Raw genomic sequence first — 23,423 nt, 5'->3', positions numbered from 1 at the left:
GTAGTAGTTTGTGCAGTGGATTATGGCTGCATCTGCACTGTAGATATAATGCAGCCTGGCCCTGCTTTAATATAGGATTTATTATTTTATAAGGCACCAGCAGTCTTAGACATCTTCTGAAAACCACAACTCCCTTGATTATACAGCATTGAGCCATGACAGTTTTTTTTTTCCGTGTCAGGAGCAACCGGAGTTGCTTCTGGAGTGAGAGAATTGGCCGTCTGCAAGGACGTTGCCCAGGGGACGCCCGGATGTTTTGATGTTTTTACCATCCTTGTGGGAGGCTTCTCTCGTGTCCCCGCATGGAGCTGGAGCTGATAGAGGGAGCTCATCCACACTCTCCCCAGGTGGGATTCGAACCTGGCAGCTTTCAGGTCAGCAACCCAACCTTCAAGTCACTTAGTCCACTACGCCATCTGGGGGCTCGCCATGACAGTTAAAGTGGGATCAAACTGTATTAATTGCAGTTGTAGCTGAAAGACGCGAAGTGGAGGCAAATATAAACTTCTGCAATATCAATGTTGCACCTCTGACATGGAAGGGGCGAATATCAATTCCTTTCCCTCTCTCCTTTCCCCTGGGATAACATAGCAGGCAAAGCCAATGTGGTATAGTGGTTTTTGACTGTTGGAACTAGGGTTCAAATCCCCACTTGGCCATGGAAACCCATTGGGTGACTTTGGGCCAGTCACATTCTCTTAGGAAACACAGGAAAGCCATGGCAACCCCTTCTCTCAACAAAATTTTCCAAGTAAACCATATGATACGTTCACTGTAAGTCTGAAATGCCTTCAAGGAACGTACCAGCCACAAATTCTGGAGAAAAACAGCTAAATGAAGTGCATCCAACTCTGTAGAAGCTCCTTCTCCACCTTGACTATAAGCAGGCAGAGGGAAGAAACAAGATAGTGCAGTAAGTATCTTGCCAAAAGTTCAGTTTCTTTTTTCAAATCTGCAAATAATGGGGTGTGTAAAAATGTACCCTGCTCAGTTCCAAATAGCCTTTGCTTCAGAGGGCTTTGAGACTTCCAACCACCAGAAGCCCTAGCCAGCTTGTCCAAAGATCAGGAATTCTTCAAATTGAATGTCCTAAACACCTGGAGGGCCACAGGTTGTGCAAGCATACTGTAGTGAATTTTTGGGATGCATATGTATTCAAGTCATTCCTGATTTATAGCATTCCCATTATTTCTTTACTAAGTAACCAAACACTTGTGGCTACTCCTTGCTGATAGAGTGCTGTGGCCTGTAAACGAACCTTCTAAATCAGGTAACCATGTTTCCTTGTTGAAATGTATAGGCTGTAGTTAAGGGAAACTACTTTCAGTTATAGATTCTTCGGGGATTAGATATCCTTGATAAAAATTGTAGTAGGTTTAGAGATGAATTGCAAAAATTAATAGCTTTCAAGTAGAAACCAGAAGGTTGTATTTAGCTTGGTATAGCATGTATGGTGAATAGGTAATTTATGTACTGATTACAATAATTATGTCCTGTCTTATACCAAAAAATCTCAGGATTACTTACAAATAAAATTGAAACAGTTTAAAGAATTTGAAACTTTAAAACAATTTGAATAAACTAAAATATATTAAATATGAGTTAAAATAGATTTAAGAGATGTAAACATTTCTAAATGTATGTACAACACCATTTGGGTTGAGTTAATGAGGTCCAAAGAGCCTGAAAAATGAGTCAAATGACTGACTGAAATGAGTTTTGGTAACAGTCAGGAAGAGAGCATTCCTTGGTTGGCGGGCTGTGGCTGAGAATAGCTCTCTCCCATGTCTACACTGAAGGGAATGGGGGAGCATCTTTTCCCCAATAGACCTTAATCCATAGACAGGCATGTTTAGGAAGCAATCCTCTCAAATATCAAGATCCTGAGCCATTTAGGGCTTTTAATAACATCACAATCACATTGCATTCCAACTGGAAACATATTGCTAGCCAGAACAATTCTTTTATATGACATATGTATATGCCAGTCAGAGTTGAGCTGCTGTATTTTGCACTACCTGTAGCTTCCAAGTCTTCTTCAAGGGCAGCTCCATGTAAAGCACATTCGTTTAGTTGGGAAGTTAGTTACCAATGCATGGACTACTGTAGCTAGGTTATCTTTGCCAGGAAAACATCCAGGCACTCATCCAGTAACTCCCCACTCAAGCTAACTCTTGAAGATAAGGAAAAAAGTTGTCATATTTCTGATATAACACAGAGCACATTGGGCACAATAATGTTCAAGTCTCTGTAGGAATGCATTCTGGAAGTGACCCGCTCCACATTTATTTAGGCATAAATCTCAAAACGTGAAGAAAGATATATTGTAATTACTGACAAATGGCTGTTGAAGTGACTAACACTTAATGAAATTCAAGATACAAATTCTTAGAAAGACTATAAAGAGCCATATTTCTCAGTTCAGATTGCCCAACAGGTATTATGGCATACTCTCAAGCCATTTATGCTTTCATGCTGTAGCCCTTTATCTACTTACCTAAGCCTGTGTAAACTTAATGGTCTATATTTTTATTCAATATGCATAAGATTATATTGCAAAATCCCTAAAACATAATTTTGTTTGGAAACTGGTATAATCTTTATACTCAAATACTAGGATGAATTCAGATATATAATGTTATGGATGAAGTGCATTAAAGCTTTCCTTAGGCTGGATGCTGTAAGGATTCTCAACAAAGTTCAAATACATATTTTTAGTGAAGGCATGGCAATATAATTTTGTTTTCAAATTGTTGCATCTGTGACAGATTTTATTGCAGATTAATTAAACATGAACTCCAATTAGGTGGACACTTGTCTACTTGAGTATTTGGGCTTCAAGACAATTTTTTTAGGTCCTTAAGGGTTCCCAGCTGCGAGAATTTGCTGATTTTTTACTATAGACATATTGCAAGTAATTTTGCAGCTCCGGTTTTAAAAGAATCCTATGAGGGCTAAGACTTGGGGAAAGTTCTCTCTACATCCTTCTAGAGCAGTGGAGCTCTGACTTGGTTCCTTCAGATATTCAGATTCACTGATCATTGGCCTGGCTGGCTGTGGCTTCTAGTAGTAAGTCCAAAGCAACTGGAGAACTAGTATTTGTGATTCACTGGTCAAGGAGATGCAAAAACTTTTCGAAAAAATAAAACATAAAAAATGAACAAAATCAAAGTATATGTGTTCTCAGATCCTATGGGTGGCCAATGCTGTCTTTCAGCCCTCTGGCATTTGCCCACCCTAAAGCATCATTAAGTAGATATAGAAGAAAGTAGTAAGCACATTTTTAAATATATAAACATTTCTGAGCAGATTTTCTATTACTAAATAATGTTTACCTTTACTGAGCACCTTATACAGAGAATCAGCTGAACTTAGAAAGAATGTTAATCAAGTATGCTGTTTGCCTTGTTCTTTGTTCCACTAAGGCCCACATAAATCGAGAGGTTTATGTCAACGTAGATAAGCAGACTTATTGTTGCACAATTTCTGCAATCTAGAGACCACTTTCATCAGATAGTATGGAATGCTGCTAATACAAAGACCAAATAATGTCATGTTTTAATGCAAAGGTTAAAATGAAACAACAGAATCACAGAGGCTAGTGATTAAAATAACCACTCTGTTGTTTTCTAGATAAGGGATTTTCAAACTTCTAAAGCTGTGGAGTCCTTTTTGAAGGAAAAGTTTTCATGGATCCCCAATAAACTTTTGGACACGGGTGGCATTGCATTTTAAAATTTGACAGATGGGCCGGGCCACTGGCAAATAGATGGAGAATGTTTGTGCAGAATTTTGAGTGCAAAAAAGAAAGATAGAAAAATACAATATTTAAAATGAAGAACAATTTTAACCAACATAAGCTTAACAATATTTCAGTGGAATACCCCAGGGGCCTTCTAGTCCATCCTCCTTCTACCATGTAGGAAAATCACAGTCAAAGCACCCCCAACATCTGGCCATGCAGCCTTTTTAAGAAGAATAGGAAGAGCAACCCGGGGGGTCATCCAGTCTAACCTGCTTCTGCCTTGCAGGAAAATCAGTCAAAGTAGTGGTGGGGAAGCCTCCTAGGCCACATGGCCAGCGGCACAGGAGAGGCCTTGTGTTTCCTAAGCAGGGGAAGCCCCCCCGCGTAGCCCCTGCAGAGCACAGTTTGAGAACCGCTGTTCTAGGTTGATTTTTTTTTTAAAAAAATGCTTGTTGGCTTGCTACTCTGTTCTTATGGCATGAAACTTGGGTTGTGTGAGATTGCATATACGTAAAAGATCAGCATTTTGATTTTGATTTATTTAGTTGCACTCAGGTAGATTTCATCTGCACTTTATGATTAGTTAATTTTCAGCTTATGTCGTCTAAGAATTGTCACTGTGATTTAAAAATTGTCTCTCGCTTTGAATATAAACCAATTAATCAAGGCACAAACATTTGTGTCATTACAATGCCTCTGTAGCCTCATATCAAGAATAATGGCAAAAGAAACAAAAGGATCGACTGATTATCTCTACCTTTTTTCTGGTCCTAGTGATTTTCTGGTCTGTTTTTCGTTTCATCCATTCATAGCTTGAGTATCTTGATTAAAATACAACATTACTGATTTTTTAAGAAAAGTATAAAACATCTTTAAACAAAACATCTTTTTAAAAAATCAGTACATGAGAAGCTGTAACATTGTAGGTAAAATAACTGTCCAAACACAGAAAGAAGCATGGGAATAAAGACTACACTTTTAAAATCTGTATCCGTAACAATCCCCAGTTTTCCTTTGTATCTTTAATGGCTGTCAATAATGAAAGTTTCATAAAGAAATTAGAGTATATTTCCTAGGAGCTGCATTGATGAAGATTACCATATCCTAGAAAATTTGATTTGAATTTCAGTCCAATTCAGTCATTATCATTTGGCAAATTGTTTCATCAGAAGTTAAGGCAGCCCAATAGATTTCTAAATAAGTCACTACAGCAAAATGAATGCATAGAAATTTGTTTCCCCGTTATCTTTCAAAGATGTGTCACAAAAAATTCCAGTCTCACTGAAGGGGAAACATCCTGTAAAATTGTTACAAGAGAATGTAGCATTTCAGATCAAGCTCTGCATGCAATTTTAATTAACTCAGGTCTCATAAAAACAAGCTTATTGTATTCAACTTGTTAAATTTATTTATAATTTTATGCAAAATCAGGAGAAATAAATAAAATTTTAATTATTTTGGCATATAGGCTTTTGCTTCTCATAATTAGATTACAATGATAATTTTCACTCATAATTGATTACTAAAGCTCTTATTATGGGTAATGCTGCATTATATCATGCTACTTAACACTACTTTTGTCCCATAAGCTTAACTTTACATAGAACATAGCCTTTGCACCTGATTAAAGATGTAAACAGAAACAACAAAATACTACCCTTCTAAAGAGAAACATGATGAGGAAGTAACAGTTGTCTTGTGGTATATGTAGAGCCAAATAGATATTTCCCACATAACTAGGTTGGCCATTTAATAAGTTGGATTTTTAGCTGTAATTTGTATGGATACAGTTTTTACCCTTCATTAATGGTAATGCAATTGCAAGTCATTATATGTGTATGAACTTGCTGTTATGTAATTAATGCAAAGGTCTTAATTTTGTAATCCTATTCTAAGTGTAAACATGTTCCTGGGGTTATTGTGTCTCAAGTGGTAGCACTGGCAGCAGATGATCAAGAAGAGGCATTTTACCAGTTTTGTTCTAAATGTGTATGTATATACAATGGATATTGAGTAGACTTCATCCTGCTCTCTGGGTTAAAACTGCCGAATTGAACTGATATAAGAACACTGTATACTATGTCATGTTATCATCCTACTGAAGGGTTGTGAGTTTATGCTCTGAATCATTCCAATACCGCTGCGTTAATAAGGATTTAATTATTTTGCAGAACAACAATGTCATCCTTTCAAGAAATTCCATCTTCAAGTAGTGCACTTCAGACTTCAAATTTTGCACACGTTATCTTTCAAAATGTAGCAAAAAGCTATCTTCCTAATGTGCATCTTGAATGCCATTATACTCTGACTCCCTATATACGTCCTCACCAAAAAGATTGGGTTGGTATTTTCAAGGTACGTAGCATTTTACTATGGTTCAATATGGTTTAATTTTGTTTTATTTTTTAAAAAATGAAGAGGAAGTGGGCAGCAGGATATGGAATGGAATGTTTGAAAGTATGTTCCCCATATATAGAGGGAGAGGGAGAGGGGGAGAGAGACTTAATTTATTGTGAACTCTTCCCCTTTTTGAGGCCACACTGCAATTGTCTGGAATTTAACTTTTCACTTTCACTTTGTGTCTTATGCTATGACTCAGCTACAGTTCAGTTCATATACTGTAAGTTGTGGTCAAGAGGTAATATAGAAAATAATTGTGGAACTAATAATGTCCTCTTTTAGAAATTTAAAAAATACAGAATCAGTTCCTACATCCTGGTACTTTTTTATTCATTTAAGATGTAACCCTATACAAACCTTTCTAGAATTCCTACTAAACTTTATGAGAGCTTTAGAATTGCACTGCTTGGTTTATTTGTCACCTGTTGATGTAAACAAACTGAAATGGCCATCTACAGTGAGAGAAAATTCCACTCTGAAATTGAATAGAATTGAATAGGGCAGATATTTATAGAGGAAAATGAATGAATTTGGACATTTGCTAAGCATCTTTCAATCTCTAAAAAGTTCTATTAATAGCATTCCTGAATGAAATGCTATTTTGATTGGAAAGTTCTTAGAAACATTTCTATTAGTATTTCACACTTTGTATTCAACTTATTAATTTTTTTTTCAAATGAAGGAAAATAATACATAAATATAAGAACATAAGATAAATGGGTTGCCGGAGGCAACATATAAAGACCTACGATGACCATTGTCCTGTATTTATTGTGGCCTCTAAGGTGGCTGTAAGAAGCTCAGAACCAGGACTTTGATGCAATAGCACTTTCTCAGGTGTTCTAGAGGCAGAGTGGTTGTGATATTTATATAGCTATATGTATTTTATTTCTTCTCCTCATTTTTAGTTTGCTTTTTCCTAGTTTTAATTTTATTGATAGTTCACTTTCATTTTTAAAGTTCATATGATGTAAACTTTTTCGCTACATCCCTTTTATTGATGGTAAGCAGCTTTGAATCACATTATGGAAATAGATAATAGTCCTTACTAGCCTAATATCTATGAAATGTGTACCAAAAGATTGTGGTTTATGCTGAAAATCTGAATGTCTGCGTTACAGAATTTCTTTTTTATATTCTCTAAACACTAGTTTGGTTAAAAGTGCAGAGGACGGTCTTTGTGATTGAACCAAAGGAAAGTCATCTTGGTTGTATTTTATTTTTGCCTTGTAATTGTTATACAGTAGAGTCTCACTTATCCAACACTTGCTTATCCAACGTTCTGGATTATCCAACGCATTTTTGTAGTCAATGTTTTCAATATATTGTGATATTTTGGTGCTAAATTCGTAAATACAGTAATTACAACATAACATTACTGCGTATTGAACTACGTTTTCTGTCAAATTTGTTGTATAACATGATGTTTTGGTGCTTAATTTATAAAATCATAACCTATTTTAATGTTTAATAGGCTTTTTCTTAATCTCTCTTTATTATCTAACATATTCGCTTATCCAACGTTCTGCCAGCCCGTTTATGTTGGATAAGTGAGACTCTACTGTATTTTAATTAGTTATTTCTTGTGTTGCAAGTAACTAAAAAACAACATCCTGTTACATTGGTTTGAAATAGTGTACTTCAAAAGTCGCAACGCCCACACAAACTACTTTTAAACAGCAGATTCAGAGTTAAGAATATTGCCATCCCAACTCATGGTTTATTGATCTATCAAACAAATGGCCTCAGTCTTTGTTTTGAAAAGAAGTAAGCTCTGCCACTTTAAGAGAAGCTGGTATTATAAAGAGATTTAATGTTCAAGCTTTAAAAGCTTTGGATTAAGGAATAATTAGTTCTTCATGAGAATTGATTATCAAAGAAGTAGGTCAGTCTTTTTCAGCATATCAGGATCCTGGTTGCTTTAAATTGTCTGTTGAGTTTCTTTATGGAATATACAGTCTCTCTTTCGGTATAATTCCCAATCTTATAGTAGTGCAGCTTGACAAAGCATGCTACAATATGGCAAATTGTGTTGGACTGAGGTGTTGTCATTCATGTGGAGGGCATAGCGGAAAAAGCTGATGTAGACCATTTTATACATAACTAGCAGTTAAATTAGAGAAAAAATGCATTTCAGAAAGATTTTTTACATCTAGGTTTATAAATCTACACAGCAAGAATTAATTTGATAAGAAAAGTATAGATGCTTTGCAAGTTTTGAAAGTTAAATATGTCAGAGAAATGAGCTTAGTTCTATTGCATTAAGATTTTGTTCTTGATTTAGGTTGGCTGGAGTACAGCAAGGGATTATTACACATTTCTTTGGTCACCTATGCCTGAAAATTATGTGGAAGCGTCAACAGTTAACTGTGTACTATCATTTCAAGGTAAATAGTTAAAATGTAGGAGACTTGTCTCAAGTTTTTATTCTGTGCTGCTTATAATATCAAACATATGCATATATTTTCTTAGAAAGTACTGGAAATTTATACCTTTTCCTTGGCTCTACTTTGAATCTGATTGAAACAAATACGCTCATTTATCAGATTGGAACAGAACTTGTGTGTAGCCTTCCAGTAGAATGGCAATAGTATATAGTTGAAGTTGTACCTGCATCAATCTTATTTCAAATACTTCACCCACTCCCACTGTTTTTCCTTTCAGATAAGGTATATAGTAGCATCATGCCTAGGTGAATTTACAGGATGACTTGTTTCAATGAGTTTCTGTGTAAGATTTAAACCAGTAATAAAAATACAATTTATAGCAATAGGACAGAAGGTATAAATTATGGAATAAAAGCATTTAGTATTTTGAAGCCTTGCCTTTTGTTAGATATTGGGCAATAAACCACTGACATGCCCCTTGTCTTGAACTGTCACATAAAAGAAACAAATTTATTTGAATTGTAGAGTTTACTTTAATAAATGTGTGGATATGAAAAAGGTGTTTCCTTTACATTTTTGTGTTCAACAGGATATTATCTTCCAAATGATGATGGTGAATTTTACCAGTTCTGTTATGTGACACACAAAGGTGAGATTCGTGGAGCAAGCACACCTTTTCAATTTCGAACATCTTCTCCTGTTGAAGAATTGTTAACAATGGAAGATGAAGGAAATTCTGATATGTTGGTGGTGACAACAAAGGCTGGACTTCTTGAGGTTTGAATGAGCAAATTCTTCTATTTATATAATGGAGAGGAATTTACATGAAGTTAGAATGAAAATGCATAGAGAAATGTCATACTGAAAAAATAGAATTTGGTAAAAATGCTTGCATGCTGCTTTGAAATAAATGCACAGATAACTTAGAAGTGTCAAATGAGGTGTCTGTCACAATCAAATGAGTTGTGGTAGTGAAGGTGATGCAGAAAGGCTTCGTGGATCTTTGGCTCATTGTCTTGATTGGTGTTCTTATGTTTACATAAAGCTGCATGTGAATTACTGCGCTTTAAAAGAACAGTGTAAAAAGAATGCCATAGCTTCAGGGACAAAGAATGGGATGGGCTGGTTTGGAAGAAATAATGAAGAGACTTGGCTTCAACAGGCTTTTAGCCAAGTCAGTTTTAAACATGGTTTAGTGAAGAACATTATGATATTGATCATACTTGTCCAAGTTTTAATTAAATTATGTTTTTCAAAATATAACAGCACTGGATTGCTTTAAAATACTAAATTTTAATTTTGTCTTGAATTTGGTCCATCTGTCTGATTCTGGTTTTTTACATCACTATTGATTGCTTATATTTCAGTGAAGAAACACTATAAATATGGTCTCATTTCCTGTGGCTGTATTTTGAGATAGAACTGTAGTTGGGAATTTGAGAATGTTGAGAAATACAGCATGGTCATATATTTAACCTCCCCCCTCAACCCGAAACAATTTCTTCTCTTCTCCTTTCTGGATGCCATCTACTTGATTTTTGCACTGGGTGGAAGAGATATAGAATATTGTGGACATTTAGCAATGTACTACAATTAGGATAAAATTACTTTTGTTCAGATTTGTTTTTGTGTTTTTAGTTCAAAATAGAAAAAACTCTGAAAGAAAAAGAAGATCTATTAAAGGTAACCGCTTCACTTGAAAAGGAAACTGCCCATCTCAGAGAACAAGTTGAAAGACTGGAATCAGAACTAAACTATGAAAAGGAAAAATTTGATCAACTGGAAGCACAGCAGAAGGTTAGTTAATAGGTGATAAAAGAAAAATTTGTGATACCTTTTCATAGCCACCTGAGTCTAGTCCTTCATTGAAAACCTTCTTAAAAATTTGGAGAATGCAGTAGGATACATAAATATGTGTACTGTAGCAGTGAAATCTTTTAATATCTGTTTTCCATATGTTGTTTAACAATTTCCATATTAAAGTATTTAAAGATGAGATGCCTTTTATTAAGGGTTTTCTCACTTTTGACTTGCAAAGATCAAAGGTGAGAAAACCCTTAATAAAGGTATCTCATCTTTAAATACGTTAAGTCCTAAAACATGCTTTTCAAATGGTAGTTTCTAGCATAAATTCTAATTTGTACAATACTGTACATAGTTTGTAACTTGGCCATAGTCCTCATTAACAGAAGACAAAGTAACTACATTACAGGCAGTCCCCAGGTTGCAAACAAGTTTGTTCTTAAGTTGAATTTGTGTGCAAGTCGGAACAGGTACACACATATAAAACTTCAGATATTACAGGGAAGGGTTAATACCCTTGATCTGATGTGGTTCACATGGGAGACACCCTCTTAAGCTAAAAAGGTACCATTTGTCATGCTAACTTTCTGAAAAGGTTTTTTTTTTTGGCATTTCTTATTGTGGGATATATACACACACATAGAGACATACAATCTTGCTATTCCACAATCAAAATACCAATATTTTTCCCCAATCCCGCCACCTCCCCATTCTCACCCATGAACTTATCCTTATGTAGTACGAGGGTACAGAAATACTATTGAATATTTATACCTAAGTATGATTAAGCATGTAAAAGTCCCCCTCTTTCTTTCTCCCTCCTATCCTCCCTCCCTCTTCCCCCGGGAACAGTTTACTACAATTAATATGCTTATTATAGTTGTTCAGTCATGAGGATAATCTTATTTAATTCCTTATATTTATATTTCCCCTTTATTCTGGAAATGGGACCCTTCCATTTTGCCTCCTAGGTCTTTTTTGGTTTGGCCCATCATGTAGTAGCTTTTCCTTTCACTAATATAGTCTTGAAGTAGGTAGTCGGCTAAGCATTTATACCAAGTTTTTGTATCCCATTTCTTTTGGTCCTTCCAACTTAGGGCAACTGAGGCTTTAATTGCATCTAACATATGTTTTATTATTTCCTCCCATTCTTTCAGTTCCCCATTGTTTTCCATTTATTCAACAAAAAATTGTGTTTTGTTCCAGTCTATTTTTGTCCCCAGTAGCGCTTCCATTTCCATTTCTTTCTGAAAAGAAGTTGATCTCTTCTTGGAACTGACGGGAATAATGCGAGTCTACCTCCCAGACAATAGCATATATGAGTGTCCTAATCATATTAGAGTTATTTGCCTTTAATCTTTTTTGCCCTGGCTAATTTCTTTCTTCTCCAGAGACAAATTTTATTACTTTTAATAAGCTTTGAAGCCCTTACTTGATGGCTTGGCATGGATAGCAGTAGAATTAATGGAACTGAGTGAAGTGGAAGTGTAGCTTCATGATTTCCAGGAACAGGATGGAGAAAAAGTCTCAAGGAAGGAAAGAAGAATTTTTGGGATAATAATGCTAGCACCTTAGAATTCCCTAGTGAAATTGACTGCTTCAGATTTGGTTATCAGTTACATTACCAGTAGCAATTCCTCTCAGATGGTGAGACGAGGAAAGTTTGACTGTAGATTTGACACATCCATTTCCAAAAAGTTCTTTGTGTCACTTTTGTTGTTGTTATTGTTAGGATAACTTTAAAACTGTTGAAGCTCTCAAAACGGAAAAGGACGGTCTCAAGAAAAAATACGACGAGGCAACTTCCAAGGTTCTGCAGCTTGAAGAAGACATCATGACTGTTACCCAAAAAGCTATTGCGAAAGAAACAGAGTTAGACAGGTATACGCTTAATATAATGCCATATGTTCCACTCAGATCTCAACGGGAAAATGTGGTATTAATTTCATTGTTTTCAATAGCTTCAAAGACAAACTCAAGAAAGTTATCCTTGAAAAGGAGCAACTTGAATGCCAATTAAAGACAGAAAAGGATGAAAAAGAACTCTACAAGGTAAATTTTTATGTACTTAATCAATAGATAAGAGCTTATATATATACACCTGTAATTAGAAAAACAATGAAATGAATGTGCTGTAGTTATAACTCTGAAAATATTTTTTTTGTGTTGAGTGGGCTTTCTCATTTAGTATTTATATAGTCAGAGGGTGGTGAAATCCAGTTTGTGATTCCCTTCCTGTGGGCCCTTGGTGGAATGGTGCTGTGGAGCTGTGACAGCGATAACTACTTTATTTCTTGCTGCTTTATTTTCCATAGCATGATTGAACCTCAGATTGTGTGGTAACTATCATGAAGTTGCAAGCCAGATATCCTGACTGGTACTTGTTGCTTAAGCATATGGCTCAATAATTCTTCATCTTTTTGTGCATTGGGTGGTTTATTGTGTAGTCTGACAGCAAGCGGTTACTCTTCTTGAGTTTATTCAGTCACAATGACTAGAGAGAATCCAGGTTTTTATTTAATTTCTTCTTGTATAGTGGGAAGGAACAAAGTAGAGAGGGGAAGGTGTGATATATGTCACCGACCTATGGTAATGTTGCATGCATTTTTAAAAGTATGAATTGGACATTTATTTAAATAGATTCAAAGTTGTGAAGCTGTGGCAATTGACCAGGTGTTCTTGCTGTGTTTAGGAGATGTATATTAAAGTACAGACCTTGTATGAGAATATATGAACTCAATTTGTGCTATCAACAGTAACTCGACTTATCTCTATCATTGGTGGTCTGTTTGTCTTAATATGGTAAGCAGGATTATGAGCTGATCTTAACATTACAGATACACTTGAAGAACACAGAGATTGAAAACACTAAACTAGCTTCAGAGGTTCAGACACTAAAGAATCTGGATGGAAATAAAGAGAATCTGATATCTTATTACAAAGAGGAGATTGGCAGATTACAGCTGTGTGTAGCTGAGAAAGAAAATTTAAAGAGAGCTTTTCTGCTTACTTCATCAAATAAGGTAATCACTGCTTCTCAGATAACATCTTGATTTAAGTTAGAAAAGTTGCTTGCTTTAAGTGTTTTGGTTGTTCCAAAATATCTCGTATTATAAGCAGAGTACTAGCTGGGAAATGCATTGGTTTTCCCAAGCAGCTTTAGATTGCATTTAATTGCTGTCACAATTAATATATTCTGTAAAGTAAACCACGATGGTGTAGGTTTAACACCATTTATTTGCAAATTCCTCTTGTAATAGTGATTTTATACTGTTTGGTAAAGATGAAGAGTCATGACGTAAAACTCAGCTAGAGGGCAGATATTTTGAATCAGTGGGATTTACACAAGTGTTGACTTGCTATTCACTATTTGCTTTAACCTAATTTGGACCAAAAACGGGTTTGGGCCATGTTCTTCCAAATCTGTTATTGCTATATTCTAGTCAGGCCTTCTTAAACATTTCCACTCACAAAGCATTTCAGCCAGAAAATTTCTTAAATGACCCTAAGTATATAGGTACATGCAGTCCCTGAGTTATAAACACCCGACTTACAAATGACCTATAGTCAAGAATGGAGGTGAGACAACAGGAAGTCAGGGAAATCTACCCATTGGAATGGAAATTCATTCCTGAAAGAGTTATCAAAAGATGTCTCCACTGAAGCTTTATCTCCAATCCTTGTTTCCACAACAAGCCAATTTTTTCAAAATCCAGGTATCACAAGGACAGAAAGTGAAGTGTAATCTTCTGAACAGGGGCATAGGCAGCAAAACAAACACCACAGGGGTGTTAATCTTTCCCTAAACTATCCAAAGCAAAAAATATGTATTTTTGGCTGGAGTTACACTGAAAAAATGTACCTGTTCCGACATACAAACAAATTCATCTGAAGAACAAGCCTACAGAACCTACCTTGTACATAACTTGGGGAGTGTCTGTATATAAAATATATATACAAATCAAACATGTACTGAAATTCAACATTAACAAGGCTTGCTAAACTGACTGATTTTCCTTTTTATGAAGTACAGCTGAAGCATCTTCTGCAGAGTCCACTGTAAACAGTGCACAGCAGATTCATATAAATATCTAAAACAAGGTGACATTCAGAAACCTTTTACTTTTGCTAAATTTTCCGTGACCCCTACATAGAATTAAGGGGATCCCATTTGGAGTCAGGACTGATAGTTTAAGAAGCAATGTTTCAGACTATTGGATATTTCAGAATGTTTTCAATGTGCTTGCCTTGAAAATATTAGTTCATTTTCATTTCAACAAAATGAGAGAGAAATAAGCAAACCTTGAAGAATGTTTTAGAGTTTTTCTTTTGAATTTTTCTAGGAAGAGGCAAGCATGTTAAAGGAACAGCTTCGAAAAGCTGATGATCAAATTCAAGCTAGTAGGCAGGAAGCTCTGCTGATGTCAAAAGAGCTTAGTGATGCAGTAAATGTGCGTGATAAAACTATGGCCGATCTTCATAGTGCTCGACTAGAAAATGAGAAGGTGAAGAAGCAACTTGCTGATGCTTTATCTGAACTCAAAAAAATCACTCTAGTGAATAATGAACAGGTAAGAGCATTTGTTCTTATGTTTAATATCACTGTTCTGTGTGAGAGAATGAAGGTAAACGTTATGGCACATACTATAAAATATTATTACTTGAATAATTGCTAGTTGTCATTCACTTTCATAGAATCATAGAATCATAGAATAGTAGAGTTGGAAGAGACCACATGGGCCATCCAGTCCAACCCCCTGCTAAGAAGCAGGAAATCTCATTCAAAGCACCCCTGACAGATGGCCATCCAGCCTCTGCTTAAAAGCCTCCAAAGAAGGAGCCTCCACCACGGCCCCGGGGGGAGAGTTCCACTGTCGAACAGCTCTCACAGTGAGGAAGTTCTTCCTGATGTTCAAGTGGAATCTCCTTTCCTGTAGTTTGAAGCCATTGTTCCGTGTCTGCAGGGCAGCAGAAAACAAGCTTGCTCCCTCCTCCCTATGACTTCCCTTCACGTATTTGTACATAGCTATCATGTCTCCTCTCAGCCTTCTCTTCTGCAGGCTAAACATGCCCAGCTCTTTAAGCCGCTCCTCATAGGGCTTGTTCTCCAGACCCTTAATCATTTTAGTCGCCCTCCTCTGGACGCTTTCCAGCTTGTCAACATCTCCCTTCAACTGTGGTGCCCAAAATTGGACACATTATTCCAGGTGTGGTCTGACCAAGGCAGAATAGAGGGGGAGCATAACTTCCCTGGATCTAGACGCTATTCCCCTATTGATGCAGGCCAGAATCCCATTGGCTTTTTTAGCAGCCGCATCACATTGTTGGCTCATGTTTAACTTGTTGTCCACAAGGACTCCAAGGTCTTTTTCGCACACACTGCTGTCAAGCCAGGCGTCCCCCATTCTGTATCTTTGATTTCCATTTTTTCTGCCAAAGTGAAGTATCTTGCATTTGTCCCTGTTGAACTTCATTTTGTTAGTTTCGGCCCATCTCTCTAGTCTGTCAAGATCGTTTTGAATTCTGCTCCTGTCTTCTGGAGTGTTAGCTATCCCTCCCAGTTTTGTGTCGTCTGCAAACTTGATGATCGTGCCTTCTAACCCTTCGTCTAAGTCGTTAATAAAGATGTTGAACAGAACCGGGCCCAGGACGGAGCCCTGCGGCACTCCACTTGTCACTTCTTTCCATGATGAAGACGACGCATTGGTGAGCACCCTTTGGGTTCGTTCGCTTAGCCAATTACAGATCCACCTAACCGTAGTTTTGTCGAGCCCACATTTTACTAGTTTGTTTGCCAGAAAGTCGTGGGGGACTTTGTCGAAGGCCTTACTGAAATCCAGGTACGCTACATCCACGGCATTTCCTGTATCGACCCAACTCGTAACTCTATCGAAAAAAGAGATCAGATTAGTCTGGCATGACTTGTTTTTGGTAAATCCGTGTTGACTATTAGCAATGACCGCATTTGTTTCTAAGTGTTCGCAGACCACTTCCTTAATGATCTTTTCCAGAATTTTGCCTGGTATTGATGTGAGGCTGACCGGACGGTAATTGTTTGGGTCGTTCTTTTTTCCCTTCTTGAAGATAGGGACCACATTCGCCCTCCTCCAATCTGCTGGGACTTCTCCCGTTCTCCAAGATTTCTCGAAGATAATTGCCAGTGGTTCTGAAATAACTTCCGCTAGTTCCTTCAGTACTCTTGGATGTAGCTGGTCTGGCCCTGGGGACTTGAATTCGTTTAGAGTGGCCAGGTGTTCCTGGACAACTTGTTTCCCTATTTGGGGTTGGATTTCCCCCAATCCTTCGTCCATTCCATGTTGCTGAGGTTGAAGATGGCTTTCTTTTTGTGAGAAGACCGAGGCAAAGAAGGCATTAAGTAGTTCTGCCTTTTCCCTGTCCCCTGTCGCCATCACCCCATCTTCTCCTTGCAACTTTCCTTAAAGTTCTCTATTGTATGTCACTTTCTATTATCCCAAAGGCTTTTCAACTTTAATTGAATTATAGGGGAAGGGAAACATAGTTTAGACTGAATCTTAGAAAGATTCATATGTCTTATATATTTTGAAATTTTTCACATAGGTCCTTCAACCCATGAATAAATAATCAAGTGAACAGCATTAAAAATGTTGAATGGGCTCACAGTCACTTGCAGATAGACTGAGATTTTTTATCATTTGGAAAAAACTTTTAAAATATGTAATTATATTATTCATATCATTTTGCCAGTGAAAATTTTAATGTCCTCTGTACTACAGCTTTATATGACAAGCAAGCAGTTTTATTCTTATGTGTGTATGATTAATTTATAACTGAACACCTTTTTAAATGCTATTAGATGCATTTGCTTTTTTAAAAATTAGTCTATAAGTACATTGGCAGAGTAAAATCTGTGCTTATGTGTGTGGTATTCCTGCAGTGATTTATTTACTTCATGTTGGTTGTACAGATAAAGGAAACAGGAAGTAGAGGGAACTTTAATGATATCCTAGGACTAATATTATAAGTGGCTTTTAGTCAACTGCTGCAATCCATTTCATTAATCTGAGATGAGTGCACCTTACCTGCAGTTCTCATCTGTCATTGTCTCTGCTAAGAAAACCTATTACTAATGGCACATACTTTGGACAGAGGATGTGTGATTTACTATTTTGCCTAGTAAGTGGTTTCAGAGCATGCTGTACCGTTGAAGGAAATTAGGTTTTGACCTGATCAGCATAGACATGGGAAAGAGCTCATAGTTCCATGTGAGTTACCCTAACTATAAGAATTGTCTTAATCAACCATGAACTAAATTTTTAACACGAGAAAAGTCATTCTCATTTTGTTCTATTTAAAAGCGGTTCAAACAAGTGTTTTAAAAGACTAAATACATTTTCTCCATATGGTAATATTTTTGTTACAGGAAATATCAAATGCTGTAGAAAAAGAACTGCGCAGGGAAGTTGAAGATTTGAAGCTGCGCCTGCAGATGGCTGCTGATCATTACAAGGAAAAATTCAAGGAGTGCCAGAAGCTGCAAAAACAAATCCATAAGCTTATTGACCAGAGTGTAAGTAGCATTTGTAAATATATAATACCTGCATGCTTCCAATAATATCATAAAATTAGTTGACTGCTTTTGGAGGAGTACAGAATTTTATAACAGAACACATAGAGCCAGCCTGTTTTTGTTTAAATGAACAAAATCTGGATGAATCTTCAATTTACTGATGAGTAGTTTAGAAAGTTTCTGATACATTATATTGTATTAATCCAGAACTTTAGCAAGTTCTAGCTAAAGTTCATTGGGCAGAAATAATTTCACAGCCACAAGACTAGATCTGTTCATGTATTCAGTATTAACTTCTTCAGGGGCAACATCTACTCCATTCAAGTTTGCAGCTTCTTGATGACCCTAATCCAGAATGCTAGTAGTCATTGTCTTAGTATTACAGTATCTTCTAGTTTTGAATGATTTTGAATGGTTTCCATGTTAAAGTCTTAAGAAGAGGACTTCTGCCTTTTAGCAGAAGAAGCGCATTAAACGTATCAGGTAATGGTTGTAATTGGCTCATGAATATTATCTTTACCATCTCATATTCTTTTCCAGACATTATTCTATAAGAAACTGAGTCGTTGTGATTTGTTGGGAAGAGGGCCAATGCTTCTTTGCTTCCTGCTATATATGTTATACACACAATTTCACATTTTCCCAATAGTGTGAGAAAACCAAACAATCTTTATTTGAAATTGTTACCTTAGTAGTAGGAGTTATGGAGAGAATTACTTCAGGAGGGCTTTTTAGCTGTAAGTGTTTTGGACTGATCAGATTAATGAAGCCTGTAACCAGAATAACATCTATCAAATACAGAGCTGCTATAATAAACATTTATGACTTTCCCTTTTGCCAAACCATTTAACAGTAACATTCACTCTGGATATCATGTTTTGTTCTGTTTTTATTCTGTTTTGTAGTTTTTTGGTATTTATTTTGTTGTATTTATGACTGCCCTGGAATCCTTGAGTGTTTTGGAAATGCTTTAAATATATACATTCTTTTCTTATAAAGGCCAATGCAGGGAATCAGCAGAATCTAACAGATGGCTCAAAGTGTGAAACTCGTATATTTGAGGTTGGAGATAAAAAGTTGCCTACATCTCCAGGTATCACTTACTTCTAGACTTGGACAAAACTTTGATGTAATTTAGCAGTAATATAGAGGATATCATCCAAAACATCATATGCACTTTTAAAAACCATTCTCCTTTCAATTGTCACCATTTCCAGAGGTGCCGAGTGGGGAGGGGGCTCTCTGGAACAACACTGTTAGATCAATAATACTTCTGTCTAAAGGCAGTAAGAGCTTAGGCTGTTCAAGCAAGTGAAGTTCAGGTAATGCTCGGTTTGGACTCAGAATTTCCCTTTCCCCAGAAGTAGGAGTTTCCTTTTCAGGAAGAGTCTTCTGATTTTGTCATTTCACAGTTTATTGTAGGTTTGTTTCTGATTGTGTGACTCTTTAACACAAAGCAAACTCCCCCAATCATTTTTTTCTTAGCACAGAGGTAGATCAAAATTAAATGTAATGATAGTGCCTCAGTGCCAATGTACTGGAAATTCCTTCTTCTCTCCTTCCTCTCAATGCTTTCAGTTAGCCAAAATTGCTTGACTGGGGTGTTCCAACCCTTTGAGGCATATTTTTGGAGTGCATGAGGTATGTGACACAAAGGGGAAAATGCTCTCTCCTGTCCTGTTTTTGCCACTGGAAGGCCAGTGTTGGATTTTAACCAGCGATTTGATGGATAATTGTGCAGCATTACAATTAATAAATTGTATAACTGATAAGCAATTAGATATATTCATTTAATAAAATATAATAGCTTCTAGAATCCCTATCTGCATGCCGGGCTCCCCATCTGCACAGTAATACTTGTTTTTCCCATTTCCCTATTTATAGCCCCAAGTGGTAGTGAATACAAAAATTACTACCTTGCTCAATGTATGTTTTTAGGTATAAATATTGATACGCTACATTTGTATTGCACCTTTATTCCATTAGGATGACTGTATATTAGGTTCCCATGTACAGGCACTGACTAGCTTCAGTTCTAAGCTTCATCACATTCACTCAGACCATGCCACTATTGTGAGAATGATCAGCAAACTCTACATTTGTAGTGTTTTCACATAATAATATAATCATAAAATAATGTATAAGTATAAATAAAATGGATTTTCAGAGATCAGGGAGCTAAATGGTCCAAGTTGTTTAGCTAGAACACTGTGTATTGCTTTATGGAATAGATTACATGTTACTAAAAAGTTAAGAACGTTAATATTTGTTCTCAAATATAATTAATTTAATGGTCTTTTAAAGACTAGCAAATTTTATTTGGTATAAGTTTACATAGAAAACAGTTCACTTCATAAAATGTAGTTTATGAAAGTTTATGTCAAATATAAATTGCTCATTCTTAAAGTGACACCAATTGTCTTGCCTTTTTAAAAACAATCTAGGACCTGTATCCCTTAAAATGTTCCTAAATTACAGTTCTTAATATCATGTGCTGTGTAGATAGCTGCTCATAAAAAAACAAGTTTCAATTTTGTACCACTTGTATGTGCTGTGAACATGTTTCTCCTGCTTTATAGAAAAACACAAAATGTGAAGTCTTTTGCTACTCCAATATATTTATGTCCCAGAATGTAATAAGATATGCGTTTTCATTCAGAGTTCTCCATTGCACTGATTTTTCACTCACAACCCTTCTCAACAATAGTAGGAAAACGTGATCTTTCCAAAATACATGCAGTTAGCCTAATTTTATCTGATACATTTATGGACTTTTCAGAAAAGGAACAACTTCACGAAAAGAATAAGGAAACAGAGAAATATAAGAAGTACAAGCGGGTGCTGTCAGTAAGTAAAAAAGACTTGAATGAAGTAAACTAGTTATGCGAAGTAATCACAAAAAATAGCTCTTTATACTTGTTATGATCATGTATGTTTTATAGTTATGCGTAAATGCTCTGTCAGGTCTTGTGTCAGGCGGTAAAAAGTTGTGGCTCATCCCTTGATTATTTTGAATAATCTGTTCTCTTGGATTTTATGGTCTACCTACTATATTCATATCAATGTTTACTTAGAAATAAGTCCTTCTCTGGGACTTACAACCAGCTATAACGTGCTCTCTTCTGCTATATTGCTGTATTGAAGTGCTTGAATATATAGTAAGCCTGCAAATTATGAATTAGGAGTGGCACCTCTTTTAAAATATTTTATCCCTACAGAAAAATGCAAATAGCCAACCCCATTTAAAGAGGCATTCTTCTTTTCTCTTGTTTAAGAACATTTATATGCATTGCTACACAGATGGTTTTATATCATATGTGGTTTTAAGCAGTTAGCAGCTCTAATATCTAGTTAAAAACGTATCTAGAAAAGACAAGAATGAATTTTGAACAAAGTGAGAGGTCTGAAAAGGGAACTGGCTGTTTTTCCCTACAAAGAGATGTGCCTTTCATTATATCTACATAACAAAGGTCAAATGTATGTAACAATGTGTTTCCAAAGATGATTTTCTCACAATTGTTTACGTGACTTCAGTAGTCTAGGAGATTTCTTTCTGGTTCTGTTTCACGTTCACTGTAAAAGGGCTTTTCCTTTGAGCCTTCTGGATTACGGTACTTGACAGTTGCAAAGTTTTGTGGAGTTTCTTGTACCCCAAAGACAAAATGAAGCTATTTCTTATACAAAAACGACACAGTTGCAAATCAAAGTATTGATTCACACTAAAGCATTTTCATTGATTTCATGTTTTCATTAAATCAGCTAATTTTTAAAAAGGAGGTGGGGAAGCTCCCTGATTAGCTGATGAACAAGAAAACCAATTGGTGGCATTTTTTAAAAGCTTTTTAAAAAGCAGCTGGATTGTATGTGAAATGAAATCTACATATTTGTAAAACCTTTGCCAACTGACAACTTTATCTACAGGATGAGAAATTGAAATGCAGTGCCTATGCTGATGAATTGGCCAAGTTGGAGCTGAAATGGAAGGAGCAATTGAAAATTAATGAAAGTGTGAAGCAACAACTAGCTGCAATGGAAGACCAATATTTAGTAAGTTTGGCTTTCTTTGACATTGATTCTTAAATAGGTTCTTGATTGCTTAGAAAAACAAAGATTAGCTATCTCTGAAATGAAGTATGTTACCTGTGTAATGGACACATTGTATAAATCAGTTTCATGTCAGACTTGTCTTATCTTGGCATGCAAAATAAGTGTTCATGAACAACTGTTTTGAGACATATTTTATTGTGCATCAGCACTTGTGGGATTGCTCTTAGTCTTTTTGCTTTGTTAGACCTGCATATCCTCTGGGATATTTATACAGAGTCATGTATGGGTGGTTAAGTAGTACAAAGTTAATTTTTTGAGCATTTGTTTTCCTTTGGAAGAAAGACTGTATACATATCAGACTTGCTAAATTCATAGCTTCTCTTTTTATTCAGAGCCAATAGTTCCTCCTCCTGGGCCCTGTTTCTCGCCTTCTTTTTTCTTATACCACAAACTATTGGAGATGAGGCAGAGAAAAGAGTTCCTTAGTGTGCTCCCATCCAACACAGACGAGGACATCAGGGTTGTCAAATAGCTTTCCATGTTAAAGCGACATCTCCATAACCAGCAGAGCATAGCATATTGGAAAAAGTACAGGGCAGATATGGGGATTCTCCAGCTTAGTAGCAGTAGTTGAAGTAGAGCTTGCATTTTCCACTACATAAACACCCTTACCTTCAAAGTTTGATAAGCGTTTTTGCAATTCACACGTCCTCATCACAATAGATGAGAACCTAAAAACCTGTTTAGTAGATATATATTCAGTAGCGCTGAGTAAAGGAATTGAATTGTGATAGCTTCATAGTAGGCTAGCAAAGGCCATATGCAGACAAACTTTACATTTGTAGTGTGACAGTTATAGCAGCATTTATTCTTTTGCCTATTGAATGTGTAACTAATCCACTTATGAAACTTGCATTGGAATTTGAAGTATTCTAGGTACATATGGGAAACGGCTTTGTATTCATTAATTATGGTTCGTTTTAACAGGTTCAGTTGGCTGACAAGGACAGACAGATAAGTGAGCTCACTTCGCATTTGGGAATCCTCGCCAATGAGAAGGTACTGATTAAACGTTTGTTTCTTCATTTATTGATTTGTGCCCTGCTTTTCTCATACAGGATGGGACTTTAATGGGCATTTAACATTAAAAAGGATAAAACAGACACAGATAAACTAGTTAAGGCAGCCTAACACAACTTCCTAAAGGTATGCCTGAATGAAAACGTCATTCCCAATACCTTTCTGCTAGGATTTGGGAGTGCCAGCCTAGTTTCCTGTGGCTGCCATACAATACTAAAGAACAAAATCTACCTTCTTCAGAATGAACTACACACCAACATTTCACAGAGCACAGGAATCCGTTTTTTAAAGAATGCCGTGTCACAGTGTATATTTATAAAATAAAGGGAAAAGATGCTGTAAGTGCTACCGCTCGCTATTAAAGCACCACTTCTGTTTCAAACCATTGTGCTTTCTGAAAGTGGCAATTGGT

The 23,423-nt window shown here is 36.2% G+C and overlaps 1 protein-coding gene across 2 annotated transcripts in view; it reads left to right on the top strand.

Moving 5' to 3' along the window:
* The window catches only part of tax1bp1 (Tax1 binding protein 1), a 34,928-nt gene that overhangs the window by 2,688 nt on the left and 8,817 nt on the right, over positions 1-23,423 (top strand). The window contains exons 2-14 of one of the 2 annotated variants that reach the window (XM_008117042.3): positions 5,917-6,100; positions 8,430-8,532; positions 9,122-9,309; positions 10,171-10,329; positions 12,068-12,216; positions 12,297-12,387; positions 13,173-13,358; positions 14,679-14,906; positions 17,738-17,884; positions 18,884-18,977; positions 20,664-20,731; positions 21,806-21,931; positions 22,919-22,990. In XM_008117042.3, the coding sequence (XP_008115249.1) occupies positions 5,924-6,100; positions 8,430-8,532; positions 9,122-9,309; positions 10,171-10,329; positions 12,068-12,216; positions 12,297-12,387; positions 13,173-13,358; positions 14,679-14,906; positions 17,738-17,884; positions 18,884-18,977; positions 20,664-20,731; positions 21,806-21,931; positions 22,919-22,990 (1,788 nt within the window). In that variant the 5' untranslated portion in view covers positions 5,917-5,923. Of the gene's footprint in view, positions 1-5,916; positions 6,101-8,429; positions 8,533-9,121; positions 9,310-10,170; positions 10,330-12,067; positions 12,217-12,296; positions 12,388-13,172; positions 13,359-14,678; positions 14,907-17,737; positions 17,885-18,883; positions 18,978-20,663; positions 20,732-21,805; positions 21,932-22,918; positions 22,991-23,423 lie in introns of those variants that run through there. The other variant, XM_016996016.2, reaches the window with a different exon arrangement.

The sequence above is a fragment of the Anolis carolinensis genome, chromosome 6 (genome assembly GCF_035594765.1).
Source record: "Anolis carolinensis isolate JA03-04 chromosome 6, rAnoCar3.1.pri, whole genome shotgun sequence".
NCBI classification, from domain to species: Eukaryota; Metazoa; Chordata; class Lepidosauria; order Squamata; family Dactyloidae; genus Anolis; species Anolis carolinensis.
This window is presented reverse-complemented; position numbering and strand designations above follow the sequence as displayed.